The sequence below is a fragment of the Vigna angularis genome, chromosome 11 (assembly GCF_016808095.1).
Source record: "Vigna angularis cultivar LongXiaoDou No.4 chromosome 11, ASM1680809v1, whole genome shotgun sequence".
NCBI classification, from domain to species: Eukaryota; Viridiplantae; Streptophyta; class Magnoliopsida; order Fabales; family Fabaceae; genus Vigna; species Vigna angularis.
The window spans coordinates 26,772,720-26,792,162 of NC_068980.1; the positions used below are offsets into that span (position 1 = coordinate 26,772,720).

General features: G+C 40.0%; 2 protein-coding genes across 2 annotated transcripts; one reads left to right on the top strand and one right to left on the bottom strand.

The window, feature by feature from the left end:
• The first annotated feature begins 427 nt into the window (after positions 1 to 427).
• Positions 428 to 2,433, top strand: LOC128194682 (uncharacterized). Its single transcript, XM_052870249.1, has 10 exons — positions 428 to 517; positions 648 to 790; positions 888 to 1,010; positions 1,084 to 1,165; positions 1,238 to 1,327; positions 1,417 to 1,539; positions 1,618 to 1,746; positions 1,832 to 1,935; positions 2,020 to 2,110; positions 2,183 to 2,433. Exons 1-10 carry the CDS (start codon positions 428 to 430, stop codon positions 2,282 to 2,284), a joined length of 1,077 nt encoding a protein of 358 aa, XP_052726209.1. The 3' UTR covers positions 2,285 to 2,433.
• Positions 2,434 to 4,956: 2,523 nt separating this feature from the next.
• LOC128194781 (uncharacterized) lies at positions 4,957 to 6,130 on the bottom strand. The gene is made up of 3 exons (XM_052870881.1): positions 5,793 to 6,130; positions 5,587 to 5,709; positions 4,957 to 5,501 (listed from the first exon to the last, which is right to left on the bottom strand). The coding sequence occupies exons 1-3, from the start codon at positions 6,063 to 6,065 to the stop codon at positions 5,079 to 5,081; spliced, it is 819 nt and encodes a 272-aa protein (XP_052726841.1). The 5' UTR covers positions 6,066 to 6,130; the 3' UTR covers positions 4,957 to 5,078.
• Between the last annotated feature and the right edge of the window lie 13,313 nt (positions 6,131 to 19,443).

Below are 19,443 nucleotides of genomic sequence, written 5' to 3' on the forward strand. Positions count from 1 at the left end.
AAGAAGAAAATTATGGGAGCAGGTATCCCCCAGTCAGTCACTCTCAATGGCAATGTGGCAGTGTTGCAGGTAATATGATATGTAGTTCACTATTTTGATGTAGTGCAGAACATTGTGAATTATGTTTGATGAAATAATTTTATGATGTTTTAGGCTTGGGCGGTTGAGAGACTTTCTTTGCATGGTCATCCTTCGCACCGGTTTTTCCCGCGCATAATGAGATGGTTCCCGTTTAAATCAAGGACCGAAAAAATTGAAAATATTTTTATGACCGGAGATGTAAGTGTTTTGTTTTTCGTTATTTTGTATGTTAAAATGGATTGTGTATTTTGTCTGAATTTGTTGTGTGCTATTGGTGCAGTTAAATATGGAGTGGTATATACGAAATGAAGATCGTCATAGGCCGGAAATCCGTGCAGCTTTCAACATGGATGGCGGAGGAATGAGTGAAGGATCCTTGGGTGAAGGATCCAAGGTTGACAAAGACGATGATGAAGACGAAAGCTCTGATGACGGGGCATGAGAAGCAGGTGCGGAGGAGAGATTGAGGAAAAATAACGAACATATCAGAGCATTGAATGCCAAGATTGGAGTTCTGACTAGGGAGCTATTTGAAATTTATCAAACTCCAATCTTTCATGAAGAAGATGCATGTGCCACTGATGAAGAGGTTGGGGGTGGAGGTGAGGAGAATGCTGAAGTTGGGGGAGAAGAAGAAGGTGATGGACATGGAGTTGGAGGTGAGGAGAATGCTGAAGTTGGGGGAGAAGAAGAAGGTGATGGAAATGAAGTTGATGACCCCCTAGGTGCACATGCTGAAGTAAGAGGGGATGATGAAACTGTTGGTAACATTAATTTTATTGAAATAGAAGATGATGGTGATGAAGGAGAATCGGAGGTCGTGCCATTGGCTATACCCCATTGCGGAGTTTTGTTGGTGATCCAAGCACCAGTGTTGATGTAAACCAATTGTATACAGCAGTCAGCATCAGAGAGATGAACGTACACAGGTATGTGGTATGAATTGTAGTTGTGGTTGAGGAATATGTATTGTTTGTGATTGACTAATATTTGTATGTTTAGGGTTGTAAGCGAGATAATTGGCCAAAGCTTGAGCACGACTTCAATTTACACTTTGGCCCCAATGAAATACGTTGACAACATGGTTAGTATTGTCACATTTGGTTGTGTTTCATGTTATAGTTTATTTTAGTAATGTGAATTTTTTTTTGTGTAGGTGGTGTTATTTGCTTGTACGGTCTTTATGTACTTTGAGAAAAGGTTGTGCGGTGTTGTTAAGAGGTTTCATTTTAGTCCGTTATACTCGGTAAATAAAATTTGATATTGTATCATATTTATGATTGAAGAAAGTATTTTTGATCGATTTTTTATTGATGATTTTGAAATTGTCCACAGCACCATATTCTTACAGATTATAGGAAACGTCCACAGAATCGCCATGTATTCACGCTTCATAACTATAACACTTATTTGCGTTCCGATCATTTTGGACTTGAAGAATTACCCACGGCGGACTTTGTGAGTAACCTTGAATTTGCAAATCTTGTCGACTTTTGGTTGTAAATGTGTTACTGAAATTGTTTATATTTTTTGTAGTTGTTTCTGCCATTTGTCCACGATGATCATTGGTGGTGTTATTCAGTGAAATTGAGGTCAATGGAGATTTTTGTGATTGATTCATTGGGGAAGGGGATCAGAGACCGCAAAAGGATAGACACAGCCGTTGTAAGATTCGACATCTTTCATTGTTGATTACCGTGTGATTATGACCTGCATTGTTTAAGTATTTATTGTTTTTGTTAACTGGTAGGCTGAAAATATGGCACGGTTTTTTTGCATCCTGATGAATATACCGGAAGGTAGTATTGGTCCTTTGACAGTTAAACAAGCAAATATCCCATCCCAACCAAACTTGTAAGTTTCTTGAACTGTACTGCCGGATTATATTGTGATGTATATGGGCAAAAGTAATCTGATGTTGTGGGTATATTATTTCAGACATGATTGTGGAGTAATAATGTTGAAAGCAATGGAAATCTGGGATGGAGATGAAAAATACAACGGGAAAAGCATGCCTGAATATACAACTGTAAGTTGGAACTGTGTGTTTGATAATATTCTTGTATGTCCTGGTTTCTAATGTGGAAAATGTTGGTTTCAGGAGGAGCTGCTTGGGATTAGAAAGAAATATGTGTGTGACTGGATCCTGGACAATGAGAACATTAGCAGAATGGAAGCCCTACATCTATACGGCATTGTCTAGGATTGCTAAGAAATTATCAAATTTTGACATGTATAAGATGTTCAAATATGTACCTAATGTTATTTGACAATTTTGACATGTATAAGATGTTCAAATATGTACCTAATGTTATTTGACAATGTACAGTATGTGTTTGTAATAAGAATAGTGGTTGGATTTCGAAATGAATTGTTTTTACTTTGCGTTTGTGTTTGTTATAATGACAAAAATAGTGATTGAAAAATGAACGCAGCATTATAATAAAAATTTGAAAAGTACGAGACCATTTTCACTAAAATTAATGGTAACTAATGCGAAGGATTTGATCAATTTCTGAGTGGGGAGATGGGTGTTGGTGATTGATGTGAACGCAAGAAGCGTGGAGTGACCCGTGATGAGTAGGGGGACGAAGTAGTGCAAGGAATGAGTGAGACTGCTGGAAAAAGGCTCTGGTAATCGTTTACAGCACCCCTGTAAACGATTACCCGAGAGAAATTGGGAATTTGTACAGAAAGTCCAACACAGGTACCCAGACAGGTGAACAGGGGTCACCATTGGAAACAAAAGTGACTTTTAGGCACTTCTGCAACTGTCTTAGGCTTGTGCAGGTGTTCCAGTGGTGGGAGAGGGTGGATGGTGATGTGATGTGAGGCCAAGGAGGGTGGGGAGACCCCTCATGAGTTGGTGGAGCAAGCTGTGCAAGGAATGAGTGAGAGTGCTGAAAAAAGGGGCTGGTAATCGTTTACAGGACCCCTGTAAACGATTACCCGAGAGAAATTGGGAATTTGTACAGACAGTCCAACACAGGTACTCAAGCAGATGAACAAAGGTCACCATTGGACAAAAGACTGACTTTTATGCTAATCTGCAACTGTCTGAGGCTTGTGCAGGTGTTCCAGTGGTGGGAGAGGGTGGGTGGTGATGTGATGTGAGGCCAAGGAGGGTGGGGAGACCCCTCATGAGTTGGTGGAGCAAGCTGTGCAAGATATGAGTGAGACTGCTGAAAAAAGGCTCTGGTAATCGTTTACAGGACCCCTGTAAACGATTACCCGTGAGAAATTGCCAATTTGTACAGAAAGTCCAACTCATGAGGGGTCTCCCCACCCTCCTTGGCCTCACATCACATCACCATCCACCCTCTCCCACCACTGGAACACCTGCACAAGCCTCAGACAGTTGCAGAAGTGCCTAAAAGTCAGTTTTTTGTCCAATGGTGACCTGTGTTCATCTGACTGAGTACCTGTGTTGGACTGTCTGTACAAATTCCCAATTTCTCTCGGGTAATCGTTTACAGGGGTCCTGTAAACGATTACCAGCCCCTTTTTCAGCACTCTCACTCATTCCTTGCACAGCTTGCTCCACCAACTCATGAGGGGTCTCCCCACCCTCCTTGGCCTCACATCACATCACCATCCACCCTCTCCCACCACTGGAACACCTGCACAAGCCTAAGACAGTTGCAGAAGTGCCTAAAAGTCAATTTTTTGTCCAATGGTGACCTGTGTTCATCTGACTGAGTACCTGTGTTGGACTTTCTGTACAAATTCCCAATTTCCCTCGGGTAATCGTTTACAGGGTTCCTGTAAACGATTACCAGAGCCTTTTTTCAGCGGTCTCACTCATTCCTTGCAGAGCTTGCTCCTCCAACTCATGAGGGGTCTCCCCACCCTCCTTGGACTCACATCACATCACCATCCACCCTCTCCCACCACTAGAACACCTGCACAAGCCTCAGACAGTTGCAGAAGTGCCTAAAAGTCACTTTTGTTTCCAATGGTGACCTGTGTTCATCTGACTGAGTACCTGTGTTGGACTGTCTGTACAAATTCCCAATTTCTCTCGGGTAATCGTTTACAGGGGTCCTGTAAACGATTACCAGCCCCTTTTTCAGCACTCTCACTCATTCCTTGCACAGCTTGCTCCACCAACTCATGAGGGGTCTCCCCACCCTCCTTGGCCTCACATCACATCACCATCCACCCTCTCCCACCACTGGAACACCTGCACAAGCCTAAGACAGTTGCAGAAGTGCCTAAAAGTCAGTTTTTTGTCCAATGGTGACCTGTGTTCATCTGACTGAGTACCTGTGTTGGACTTTCTGTACAAATTCTCAATTTCTCTCGGGTAATCGTTTACAGGGTTCCTGTAAACGATTACCAGAGCCTTTTTTCAGCGGTCTCACTCATTCCTTGCAGAGCTTGCTCCTCCAACTCATGAGGGGTCTCCCCACCCTCCTTGGACTCACATCACATCACCATCCACCCTCTCCCACCACTGGAACACCTGCACAAGCCTCAGACAGTTGCAGAAGTGCCTAAAAGTCACTTTTGTTTCCAATGGTGACCTGTGTTCATCTGACTGAGTACCTGTGTTGGACTTTCTGTACAAATTCCCAATTTCTCTCGGGTAATCGTTTACAGGGGTCCTGTAAACGATTACTAGCCCCTTTTTTCAGCACTCTCACTCATTCCTTGCACAGCTTGCTCCTCCAACTCATGAGGGGTCTCCCCACCCTCCTTGGACTCACATCACATCACATGTTACTCAAAATGACCACTCAAACACCAACATGTTACAAACAAGCCTGCAACTTAGGAGACAAAAAAAATTACGACATTCTGAAATCGACAAACCCACAACTAATAATAACAATGGTATTGAATAGATAAAATATGAGACCAATTCAAACCAAAACTCAAATTTTATTTCATTGAACCAAATCGGATACATTGAACATTGTTTTCTTAATCTATTTACAATGATTACAATTTTCATTACTTTCCAAATAACATTTTCAATCAACTAAATACACAGATCACTCATTTTTTATTCTAAGCACTACGGTCCCGGTGTATGGAGTCCTAAGTGCTCTTCCCTTGTAACGCCTTCGTGATCCAACCCTAACATACGTCTTCAAAGGTTGTTCATTTCCGTCAATGTCAATAGGGGATACAAAACCAGTGTTCACAGATGGTTCTGTACGAGGCACACTTTGTCCAACGTCATCTTTATTTTGCCTTCTTGCCTTCTCTTCAGCCAATTGTGCCTCCAAAGTTGCAACCCTCCTTTTAAGTTCTTCAATTAGAAATTCTTGTTCATCTAAGGCACGCATAAAAGTTTCTCTGCGAATTCTTTTTTGTTTCTTCTTTCCTCTTGGTTTAACATCCTTTCTTTTAGGTGTTGGTCTGTTTTCCTCCTTATCCTTCGTTGAAGGACCACCATAAACATCGTCAACAACCTGAAATTTAACAACACATTACAGATTACACAACTTTGGTCAATATATGAAAACATAACAAAACTTTCGATAACAAACAACTTACCAAACCTGTCTCCATACACCGTTTAACAAACTTGTCTCCAACACTTATATTCATCCAATGCAATATTCGTGGAAATTTATCAATAGGACCTTTTGGTGGAACAAACAGCTCAAAAAACCATACCTAAGACAAATAAATCATCTTAACTTGTAACAAACTTAATTCAAATAACAATTTAAGTAAGTACATCAAATACTATTAATTACCTGCAGCATGTACACACAACCGTTGACGTAAACGTTTGAAATACCTTTGCCTTTCTTCAAGCCTTTTGAAGCTTTGCACAAACTATGTAACAGAAAACGATAAACTAGACTACCCCAACAATAACTACCCAAAGCACTTAAGTTGTCAACAACATTAAACATTACGGGAAACACTTTCCCGCTACGTTTTGGAAATAAAATCTCACTTATCCCTACCAGGAGGTAAAGGCTACAAAAATGAGAACAAGGAATCTTCTTCTTTTGTTTTCGCATTAGAATTTTGTATATTGAATTCAATTCCTTTGTTCCTTTGCCTATGTATTTCACACATTCACTATTGCCCACCTCTTCCTTTAAGTTAATGTTTGCACCATCTGTACTCAGTCCCAACCCTAAATAAATATCATTTTCATTTCTATTCAAAACTTTATTCCCAACTATAAAACCACTACTACAGTCGTCCCACTTACCCAATAACTCACTCAGTATATTTCTACCTACTTTAACATTGACATTGACATCTAAAAACCAAGCAAATGGAGTTGTCGCAATCAATGATCGATGCTCCTTTGTTAAGCGTTCGTTCAAAGTACATATATACTTTGTCGAAAAAGAGTGACGAACACTCAACTGCATAAACCAAAATCAAATCATCAAAACAACGAAACCCAATAACCCAAGCACCACAACACAACGATACGAACCCCAAACATTAACCCAAATCAAATAACCATCCTACGAGATGCCCAAACCGAATAACCAAGCTATGACATGGAATGGAAAACCACTTACCTTAGTCGTCGGACAATCGTCACCGGAACTTGCCATTACGCACGATAACAGGAGACCAAACTGGTCGGAGTTCACACGATGCAAATGGAACGAAGCGAGACGAAACGCGACCTTCGACCTCTGAAACGCGACCTTCGACCTCTCAAGAGAACAGACCTTCGTTTGCAATGGAACAGAGAAAGGGAAAGGGGTATTTTAGGATTTTCACTCAAAATAAGGATTACGGTCATAGGTTTTAAAAAAAATAAAATTTTAAACGAACCAATGAGGTGGCGACACGTGGCGTTGTCAAAATAGTGTTAAAATTCCGTTATTGGAATATCGCGGTCCTTCGGAAAATGATACTTGAACAACTTCACTTGACAACATTTAGACACGGGACACATGTCTAAATGTGAGCGGTCCACGTTTTTAATGAAAAAGCTGTTCAAATCTGACGTGGCAAGGGCCGGCCAGGGGTTAGAAGTTGCGTTTGAAATTTGAAATTCATTTCCAACATTGTACAGAGAGAAGCGGCGCGAACATTCAGAGGGAGGCTGTGACCTAGAGAGAGAGCCCGAGAGAGTTGGAGAAAGGGAGTTCGAGCGAGAGGTCCGACGGATTGCTTGCCGGAGTGTCGCCGGACAACGTTGAAGGCCGTCGGAGGTCCTCAAGCCCTCCAGCCGGTTCCGATTCACGGTCGCCGCAGCTCCGACGTTGGCGAACGAACCGAAGACGGCGTCGTCTTCCCTCCGGCCCAACGAACTAGGTGCGCGTTCTGAGTCTCGCTTCGTCCCACCTGCTTCCCTCCCTGTGCCGGACCTTTGCATTCACCGCCGGAGTGCCGCCGGAGTGGCGACTGTACGGTGGACGAAAAAGAGGGGTTTTCGGGGTTGTTAGTCCCACCCACACATTTTTCTTCTTGTGTGTTCCAACCGGCACACGTTGTGTTCACTGAAGGTTCGTTTGTTTTATTTCAGTGGAATGAAGCTTTAATCTATGTATGATGTTGTTTGTGGATGATTTTGGTTATGTATGATATGTTGTTTGTAAGCTGTAAAAATATGACTTGTTAGATGACGGTGGAATGTTGTTTATGTACGATGGAGGTGGTTTGTTAATAGTATTTGTTGGATGAATTAAATGTGTGGTGATTGATACTATGGACATGACACATGGGTTATCACATGGAATCATTAAAAGTGTAGAACTGTAGCACACTGATTCACATTTTATTCGAATTGTTGGAGAAACAAAAGTGCATTATTACATTCAAACTGTAGCAGACTGGAAAGAAACACACGCAGCTGCCACGGTTCACATTGGACAATTGGGCTTTGGCAATTTAAGGAAGCAGCTACTAATTCACTTGAGCTGGGAGGGTGCACTCGGTCCAAACAGTTGATGCTTGTCCAGCTTAGTGAAGCCACGGTCCAACACAAGATCACACATCCCGCACCAAGGCAATGAGGCCCACGGAAGAAGGGAATGTAGCACTCCAGCCGAAGAGAAAACAGAAGAAAGCAAGAAGTGGTGTACACGTGATGTAGAGCTGGACACGGTGCATTCCATTTTCGAACAAGAAGCACACTACACGTTGGAGGCAGTAGAGCATACAAGAAGCGTGGGAGATATTATTTTCTTTGGTTCAACTGGAAGACGCATGGCCTGCACACTGACGCCCCAAGAGAATAACAAACACATCCAGCATGGTCCGGAGGAAGAAAATAGAAAAGAAAGAGGCTGCACTCATTCACTCTCGGGGACTGATAACTGCCACCTCCAGAAATGCAGAAAGAATAGTTGCACGCTTGCTGCCACTTTGGTTCAGGAATTCTCTGAAAAGAGGAGTGGAGAAATTATTTTTGTAAGAGAGGTGGAGAACAAGAGAAGGTGGACGGCCAGGAGCAGGGAGATTCTCCAACAACAACTCTAGGTTCTCATCTTTTTTCTAGGGGCTCTGGAAGAAAGGGGGACGACATTCAGCATGCAGATGGGGACGGGAGAACTCTCTCATATTGTTTTTGTTTCTTGGAGAACGTTGCCTTGAGAGAGGAGAACTGCACCCAACCCACACCTCAGTACACATCCAGCTGCCATATACTTCTCAGACGGACTCTCTCACCTTTGGCTCTTGGTCTTTGGAACGTTGCTTTTGGAGATAGGAGGATTGCATCCAGCTGCCAACTTGGAGGCGCACGTTCACTAGCCAACGCGTACGTACACATCTAGCTGCAAATGGTTTCGCTTAGAACGTCTTTGGAGAGCTTGGAATGAGAGATTGAAGCAGCACTGCATCCAGCTTGGAACGTTCTCTAATATTAATTTTATATTTTCAGGTATAGAAAGTTGAAGCAGCACTGTATCAAATCAAATTTTTAAACAATTTAAGATAGGATATTTTAAATCTATTTAAACTGATACTTGTCAACACCCAATTTTGTCCGGATTGACTAATAGATTTGTTTTATTCATGAGTGTAAAATAAAAATAAAAAAATAAAATAAAATTAAAATTAAAACATAACAATAAAAAAAAGAGCGTTCGTCCTCGACCGTTCGTCCTTTGCCTTATTCGACCGTTCGTCCATTCATCCCTTTACGACGTTCGGCAATTCTCAGCTTCAACCGTTCGATCATAGTGTTTTAGTTAACGTTCGGTCTTCATTTGAACGTTCGGTCTTGGTGAATTCTCATTTCAACGCTCGGTCTCCATGATGTTTCTCTTCAGCGTTCGGTTTTCAGCGTTCGGTCCAGTATGGTTTGATCAGCAAACAGTGCTCAGCAAAATAGCGTTCAGTCACATTATGTGAACGCTCGTTCGGTATGCTTACTCTCAGTTGAACTTTCGATCTTGATGGGCGTACTTCCAAACAGTATATAATAGGTGTTAATCTGGTACCGTTCGGTCAGGCTTTGATTTGATACTGTTCGGTTAGGTGCTGATGTGATACCGTTCGGTCATGTGTTGTGATCTTTCGGCCAGGGTGCAAAACGTTCGTCCCAGTGGTATCCGGTTTAATGTTTGATCATATTTGTTTTTAGGTGGCGAGCGTTCGGTTTTGGCATTTTGACATGCTAGTGATTTTAACGCTCGGTAACTCTTAAGCGTTCGACCTGGATCAGAGGTTTGTGTATGGTCGTTCGTCATACAGCGTTCGGTAGCAGATCCCATATTGCCCGAGCGTCCAAAAGTAGTGGAGGCTGCGTTTTTAAATTTGTCTGAGCATTACAGTGTAGAGGACGAACGGTCACGAAAGATAGAAAGTGAACGAACGGTCGTGCAGTGGGAGGAGCCGAACGGTTGTATAGTGTGCAGGACGAACGACATAAAGATATGGAGAATAGGAATGATCAGGACGAGCGGTAGATGATAGAGAGTAACCGGGACGAGCGGTAGAGTCCGAAAAGCCGAACGTCTATGCAGAAACGCTCATCGCCAGGAGAACGAACGCTCGCCCTCTGGACGCAAAAGAGCACGCTCGTCCAGCGAACAGGAGTTGACGCTCGTCCTTCAAGCAGAAATGGACGCTTGTCCAGCGAGGACGCTCGTCCGGATCAGTGGACGCCCCCCCCCCCTTTTTTTATTTTTTTTATTTTACACTCATGATGAAAATAAATAAATCTATTTGTCATTCCGGACGAAATTGGGTGTTGATACACAGGCTAAATAAGTGGGTACTTAGGTTAAACTTTTTCCACACAAATGCGAACTTGGTACACCACACTCATTCAGGGGTGCCTAATGTGTTCTCCCTTATTCGTTGTCTTTGTGATTAATTTCGAAACAATTATTTGTCAATTTATTAAGAAATTCGTCCCAATCCAACCTCAATTGGTAACGCTCCAGGTGTAGGACCAGAACTGGTACCAAAGGCTAAATAAGTGGGTACTTTGGTATAACTCTTTGCACAGACAGGCCAAGTAGGTACTTGGATAAAACGTTTTGCACATGAAAGTCAATTAAGTACAACAAACTGAATTTTAACTACCAAATATATTTGTCAACAATTTCTGAAATCAGATTGGATGTGCAACCAATACATAAATATGAAATGTAACAACAACTATTCTTTCATCAATAATTCCCAACATTCTACAAAAGGCCTAAATCTTCCAACACTTGATTCCTCTGCATGTTGTCCACATCCAAAATCCATTGACAAACATATTGCTCCCTAAATTGTTGTAGTTCTTCCTGTAAAGACAATAATGCACAAAACATGAATCCAATGCAACATTTGTATGAAAGATGCACAACATAGAAATTTTGACAGCTTACAGTTGTGTAACTCGGCATTGTGTTTCTTTCATATTTGTCAATGCCATCCCACAACTCCATAATTTTCAAAACAATTACTCCACAATCAAATCTACAACAACACAAGTCCAACAACGCAAGTATCATATTTAACATATCATTTATACAAGAAAATATTATATTTACAAAAATCAACATTACAAACATACTTGTTTGGTTGGATTGGAGTATGCAACTGTTGTCCCTCAAATGATGGTTTCTTGTCTTCCGAACAATTCAACAAATGTCCAAAAAGCAATGCAAGATTATGTGCTTGGAAACAACATACTTCCCTTATAAATTTGTAATTACAAAGTAAACATCAATTACTATACATACAATGACATTGTCAATCTTTTGTCGTTCTTTTCTTTTGTGCCCTAAAGAGTCCAGTGCAAACAGTCAAACAACAAATCTATGGAAGTCAAATACAATCCTGCGTACCTTCTTCCTTCTATCATGTCCTTTACTTTGTTCACCAAGTTCCTCCATGACACTACACCAACGCAAAAAGTTAAATTACATTACACCAACACAATCAAGTAAAAGAACAAAATGGAAATGATAACAAACATTGTCAGCATTTGTTAAAAGACAACCAAAAAGAGAACAAAAAAATAATACTAATTTATTAATTCATATCATTCGTGCCACATAAAAATACATTTTGTAAGACTCGTGGTACAGGAACAGAACTGGTACCTAAGGCAAATTAACTGGGTACCTGGGTTCAAGTTTTAGCACACCGAGGCCAACAACGACCACCACACTAATTTTGGGGTGCCTTCTTTATTTTCCCTCATTTGATCTACTTCTACGTTATCTGGGAACAATTTCTTAACAATTTTTTAACAAATTCGTGCCACATAAAAATACATTTTCTAACACTCATGGAACAGGAACATAACTGGTACCTTAGGCAGAATATGTGGGTACCTCTGGGTTCCAATTTTTGCACACCAAGGCCAACTAAGTCCACCACTCTTATTTTGGGGTGCCTTGTTTGTTTTCCCTCGTTTCAGCTACTTCTAAGTAATCTGGGAACAATTTCTTAACATTTTTTTAACAAATTCGTGTCACATAAAAATACATTTTCTAGGACCCTGGGTTCACCAACATAACTCGTACCTTGGGTTCAAGTTTTTTCACAGCAAGGCCAACTAGGTTCACCACTCTCATTTTGAGGTGGCTTGTTTTTTTTCACAGCAAGGCCAACGTGGTCCATGACTATCAATCGAAAAAAATTACAACAACAATGTAAGATTAAGCAAACAACAAGTATACAAATCAGTAACACAACAAAATCCACTTGGGAGACATTTCATACATAAGCAAAACCATCCACAAACAACATCATGCATGTATGAAACCTTCATTCTGTTGGAACAATCGGTACCGTTATAGAATTTTGCACAACATAATAACTTATAAAGCGGAAAGCGTGTTCAGTCAAACTCTTAATAAGATGGTCAGTTTTAGAAATTTAATTTTCTTAGAGACAAATTTCCAAACCGTTGATGTACGTACAATAAAATAAGTATAGGGAATAAGAAGAACAACACAAAATTTTTATCCTGGTTCGAATCAAAAGATTCTACGTCCAGTCGTTAATCACTATAAATAGTGATTAACCTTTTTCACTAAAAATTGTTTAACAGATTACAAGATAATGAACAATAAAAATGAATAGAACTACTCTACCAACTTGAAGAGAACCACTTCAGCAATCGACCAACGATTCACAAGCTTCTCCTTTCACAAGACCAGGCAGAGCACCTTGCTAACTTGAAGAGAGTTTGCTCCGACTATCGACACACGATATGCGAGCCTCTCCTTTCACAAGACCAAGCAAGGGAACAATGAACAAAAAGCTTTCTGAGAACGTTCCTCTGACACACAGTGTTCTAAGCTTTCTCAGTTCAAAAACAACGTTAACGTTCTAATTTCTCCAAAACAAAATATATAGCCAAGTACACTGAATGCCAAAGGTCAGCTCCCAACTGCCATGAATAATCGATTATTGTAAGTGATAATCGATTATTCAAGTCCGTTATAGGTTTTCAAAAATGTGATAATCGATTATATGAAGTGATAATCGATTATTCAAGTATGACTTGTGATAATCGATTATTGCTTCATCATAATCGATTATTGTAGTTAAAAATGTAAGTTTACAAGGTTTACAAGAATTTCCTACTACATTTAATTTCTACAAATTGCTTTTAACTAATTCTAATATCTTCTGCAACTAAAACTTCTTGTAACATCATCAAAACAAATTTCTTCAAGATTTACCAATACTCCTTATTGGTAACAATCTCCCCCTTTTTGATGATGATCAAAAATTCAATTTTAAAAGCAAATTTGGCTTACCTGCAAAACATACAAGCTAACAAACAACAACAAGGTTATCAATACCTGTAATAATTTATACTTCTCCCCCTTTTTGATCAGAAGCAAAAAGATCATATGTTAAAGGCTCCCCCTAAATATGATCTCCCCCTTAATTAATCAAAGGATGCATATAATCAAGAGATCATTTTATTTATGAAAATAAAGATTACATTGGAAGAAGACACATAACAGACTGAATTATAACATAGATGAAATGGCAAGTAAACAACAAAACAGTCTTACAGAGAACCTATATCTAAAACTCAGGACTAGGAGATCTCTCGGGAGGTTGAATGTTGAGATGATGCTCGATGTTAGAAAGCCGAACATCAAGATCAAGAAATTGATCAACCATGTACTCTTCAACAGATCGTTGCCAATCATAAATCTCCTCAAAGTGAGTCTTTTGTGCAAGACTCATATCCTCCAATTGTTTAGATAACCTTGCAAAATGTTCTTCCATAGAAGTTGAGGAAGAAGAGGGTATGTTGGATGGTCCAGCATCAGATGGAGCAACAGCACTTACTGGGTCAGCCATATGAGTGTCCATGTCATCATCTTCATCGACATCAGGATGATCATCATCTTTGTGAATAAGGACTCTGCCTCTAGTAATGAATCCCATCTGACAAAAGGTAGTATCGCCAATTTCCGAGCCAACAACTTGAGTGGCTTGGACAAGTTCTCCTTCAACATTGACACCTTTGAACTCCAAGATTCTAGAAATAAGAAGAGCATAAGGAAGGTGATAAGAAGGGGATTTCTTAGCTTTTACCATAGTGTCAGCAATGAGAGCAGGCCAATCGATGTGTATGTGATTTAGGATCCCATACAGAAGAAGTAGATCCTGTTCAGAGCATTGAGCATGATTGGTTGCTCTAGGACATAGGATCCAGACAAGTAAGTAGTGAATCATCCTTTCTTCAACCTTGAAACCTCCAACAAGCAATTGCCTTCGATTAGTCTGTTGTTCAGGGTGACGTAGGAAGGATTGGAAGGTCAATAATCGATCGAAATCTTGGAGTCCGAGATGAACTTTGACAGCATCATCCCAGATGGGTAGTTGGGCAACGTTGGTCCACACATCATCATCTAAAATTATGCGGACACCCTTGACTTTAGTGGAAATAATCCCATCTCGATATCTCATGTTGAAATAGAACACTCTGATAAGATCGGGATAAATGCAACCTTTTTGCTCCACCAGATTTGAGAGTCCTTGATCATTAAAAAACTCTGGAAATTGAAATCCATAGAAACGGAAAAAATCAAGGCGAATATACTTTACTGCCATGATTCTTCTCTCTTGCCAGGAAGAAACATAGTCCGCATGTCTTTCTTGATCTGAAATCCATCCATCAATCGTTGCCGGACGTGGTTGAGAGGAAGAAGATGCTCCAACAGCTCTGCGGCGATGTCTCCTTGAATCTGCCATGGAGAAAGGTTGAGGGAGTGATGTTTGAGAGATTGAGTAAAATTGGAGAGATTTGAAGCTCAAGATTTTGATTTCAGCAGTTTCTGGGAGCAAAGAGATGGCCAATAATCGATTAGAGGGGCCTATTTATAAGAAGGGAAAAACTAGCCGTTTGGAGCCGTTATGGGAGGCTCCAACGGCTTTATTTTCGAAACTGTTTGCGTGATAATCGATTATCGTAAGTGATAATCGATTATCTGCTCGTTGGTCACTTTCCAGAAATTGTGCGATAATCGATTATGTATGAAGATAATCGATTATTTGTGGCTTTGTTACCAAAGTAGGCAAAAATTGACTAAAAGTGAAGTCGTGGGGGGTCCAAACGACTTCAAATGAAGAAGTCGTGCCCCCTGCACGACTTCACACTGTTCATAGCAACAGTGTTGAAGTCGTGCACCCCAAAAACGACTTCTGGGTCCTGTAATCGATTACCAATTTTTGGTAATCGATTAATCATTGTTGAAATCCTGACCCCTGCAAGACTGGAAATGTGAAGGCTGAAAACGTACTGGTAATCGATTACGCCATATTGGTAATCGATTACCAGGTGGGTTATGTTGGAAGAAGCACTCTTGCGTGAAACTTTCTGGAAAAATCGCGCCCGGGCGCGGACGATCTGTATGTGGACGAGCGTTCACTGAAAATGGACGAGCGTCCACTTCTCCTGCCGAGCGTCCACTGAGCGCATCTCGACGAGCGTCCTCTTAGCTAGATGGACGAACGGCCTCTTAGCTTTCTGGACGAGCGTTCTATCTGCCTGGCTGGACGAGCGTCCTCTTCTGCCTGGACGAGCGTCCGCTTCTGCCTAGACGAGCGTCCTCGAGCGTCCACTTTTCCTGCTGAGCGTCCACTGAGCGCATCTCGACGAGCGTCCTCTTACCTAGATGGACGAACGTCCTCTTAGCTTTCTGGACGAGCGTTCTCTCTGCCTGGACGAGCGTCCGCTTCTGCCTGGACGAGCGTCCTCTTCTGCCTTGCACCAAAACAACCTGGTAATCGATTACAAATTTGTAATCGATTACCAGTGCTTTTGGTGGCATACAAATTTGAAGTCGTGCAGGGTGGTCATGATTTCAACACTCTGTAATCGATTACCATTACATTGTAATCGATTACAAAGTCTTGAAGTCGTTTTTGGGGTGCACGACTTTAACACTGTTCATATCAACAGTGTGAAGTCGTGCAGGGGGCACGACTTCTTCAATTGAAGTCGTTTGGGCCCCCCACGACTTCCCCATTTTCGTAATATGGTTTGAATTTGCCCATTTTGGTAATATTAGAGGCATATTTGCCTAGTTTGGTGCAAAAGCCATTATTTGCTCATGATTTTCCAGGGATGATTTTGAAGATTCATAATCGATTATGGGGTAAGATAATCGATTATCTTAGTGTAGAGGATGTATCCCAGGTTTGTAATAATCGATTATGACCTGATGATAATCGATTATTAACGCTGATCTTATGAAAATTTGCAAAGAACCATAAATGTGGAGTCTAAGACATGTCTAATACCCCTAACTCTCTTCTAAGCTCATAGAATCTATCTTTAGGCAGGGCTTTAGTAAAGATATCAGCTAATTGATGTATCGTGTCAATGTATTCAATTTGGCAATCTCCCTTTTGAATGTGATCTCTCAAGAAATGATGTCTAATTTCAATGTGCTTAGTTCTTGAGTGCATTATGGGGTTCTTAGTTAGGTTGATAGCACTAGTATTATCACATTTCAAAGGAATGTGATCAAGGAAGATATCAAAATCCTCCAGTTGCTGTTTCATCCATAAGATTTGGGCACAACAATTGCCAGCAGCAATGTATTCAGCTTCAGTAGTAGATAAAGCTACACAAGCTTGTTTCTTTGAATGCCAAGACACTAAAGAACAACCCAGAAAATGACAAGTGCCACTAGTACTTTTCCTATCAATTTTACAGCCACCATAGTCTGCATCAGAATAACCTATTAAACTAAGTGAAGCATCAGATGGATACCAGAGTCCAAAAGAAGTGGTTCCTTTAAGGTATTTCAAAATCCTTTTGACAGCAATTAGATGAGATTCTTTAGGATTAGCTTGGTACCTAGCACACACACATACACTTTGCATAATGTCTGGTCTACTAGCAGTTAGATACAGTAAGGATCCTATCATTCCTCTAAACATGGTTTCATTTACCCCTTCACCAGATTCATCCTTATCTAAATAGCAAGACGTTGCCATAGGTGTGTTGGCTTCTCTACAAGTATCCATACCAAACTTCTTAAGTACTTCTCTACAATATTTAGTTTGAGAGACAAAAGTCCCCCCATCTATTTGCTTTATTTGCAGCCCTAAGAAGAAGGTAAGCTCACCCATCATAGACATCTCAAATTCACCTTGCATGATTTGTGCAAATCCCTCACATAATGAATTATTTGTAGACCCAAAAATAATGTCATCTACGTATACTTGAACAATCAAGATATGTTTTCCTACTTTCTTAATAAATAGGGTGGAATCAACCTTTCCTCTAGAGAAATCATTTTCAATCAAGAAGGTACTAAGTCTTTCATACCAAGATCTAGGTGCCTGTTTAAGACCATACAAGGCCTTTTTTAACTTATAAACATGATTAGGATATTTAAAATCCTCAAAACCAGGAGGTTGACTAACATATACCTCTTCTTTAATAAAACCATTCAAAAATGCGCTTTTCACATCCATTTGGTACAATTTAAACTTCATCAAAGAGGCATAAGCAAGTAATAATCTAATTGCTTCTGACCTGGCTACTGGAGCGTAAGTTTCATCATAGTCGATACCTTCCTCTTGACAGTAGCCCTTTGCAACTAACCTGGCTTTGTTCTTTGTGATGTTTCCATCTTCATCAAGCTTGTTTCTAAACACCCACTCTGTTCCAATGACTTGAAAATCATCTTGTCTAGGAATGAGTTGCCAAACATCATTCCTTTCAAATTGATTAAGTTCTTCTTGCATAGCAACACACCATTTATCATCTTGAAGAGCTTCCTTTATGTTCTTAGGTTCTACCTGAGACACAAAAGCTACTGTTAAGCAGAAATTATTAAGATTGTGTCTAGGAGTTACCCCTTTTAATATATCTCCGATGATGTTGTCCAGAGAAAGTCCTCTTGGTTGTTGATAGCTTTTAGGATCAACTACTTGATGTTCATTTTGAGTTTCTGGTGGATAGTTTTCATTTAGATACATCTCTTCAAGAGCTTCCCTCAAATAATCCTCATCACCTGCAATTGATTTATTTGACTCAAGAGGGTTCACCTCAAGGTCCACAATTTCATCAAAGACAACATGCATTGATTCTTCAATTGTCAAGGTTCTTCTATTAAACACCCTATATGCTTTGCTAGTTAAAGAATATCCTAAGAAGATTGCCTCATCAGATTTAGCATCAAATTTGCCTAAATTATCTTTACCATTATTCAAAACAAAACATTTACATCCAAAGATTTTCAAGTGAGATACATTTGGTTTTCTACCGTTAAACAATTCATAGGGAGTTAGCTTAAGAATAGGCCTAATTAGCATTCTGTTCAACACGTAACAAGCAGTACTAACTGCATCAGCCCAAAAGTATTTTGGCACATTTGATTCATTTAAAAGAGTCCTAGCTAGTTCTTCTAATGACCTATTTTTCCTTTCAACAACACCATTTTGTTGGGGAGTTCTTGGAGCAGAGAAATTATGAGCAATTCCATGTTTTTCACAAAACTTTTCAAAAGATTCATTTTCAAACTCACCACCGTGATCACTTCTCAAGGTTTTGATTTTCAATTCCTTTTCATTTTGAACATGTTTTGCAAACGATTTGAATGCTTTAAAAGCTTCATTTTTAAGGGTTAAGAAGAATGTCCAAGTAAATCTAGTGTAATCATCAACAATCACAAGAGCATAGTAGTTTCCACCAAAACTTTTAATTCTAGATGGACCAAACAAGTCCATATGCAGAAGTTCTAAAGGTTTTGATGTTGAAATCATAGTTTTAGATGAGAATGAGGATTTGGTTTGCTTTCCCTTTTGACATGCAGAGCAAAGTTTATTTTTCTCAAATTTTAAATTTGGCAAACCAATCACAAGATTTTTTGAAATCAATTTATTCAAATGTTGCATATGTATATGTGCAGCTCTTTTATGCCATAGCCAAGGGTTTTCCTCTTTAGCAACTAAACATGTTATATTATGACTAGATGCATTTTCAATATCAATCAAGTAAATGTTATTATGCCTAACACCTTGCAAAGCAATTTCAGTAGAATCTTTAAAATATACGTTGCATCTATCACGTTCAAAAGTTACCTTGAGACCCTTGTCACATAATTGACTTATGCTTAGGAGATTGTGTTTGAGACCTTCAACACATAATACGTCCTTTATAGTCAATGTGTTTCCTCCTCCAATGTCTCCATTTCCAATGATTCTACCTTTGTTGTTATCTCCATAAGTCACAAAGCCTTGCTTCTTCTTCTCAAAAGAAATAAACTTTTTCTTGTCACCGGTCATGTGTCTTGAACAACCACTGTCAAGATACCACAGTGACTTCTTTGACTTAATAAGTTCCTACAAAACAAATTTGAGCAAGACTTTAGGTCCCCAATCTTATTATGGGTCCTTGGGGTTAGTTTATGCAAACATACATCATTTTACAGTTTTAACCCATGCATATTTACCATTTGGAACACCAAAATGTTTGATGCTGCATTT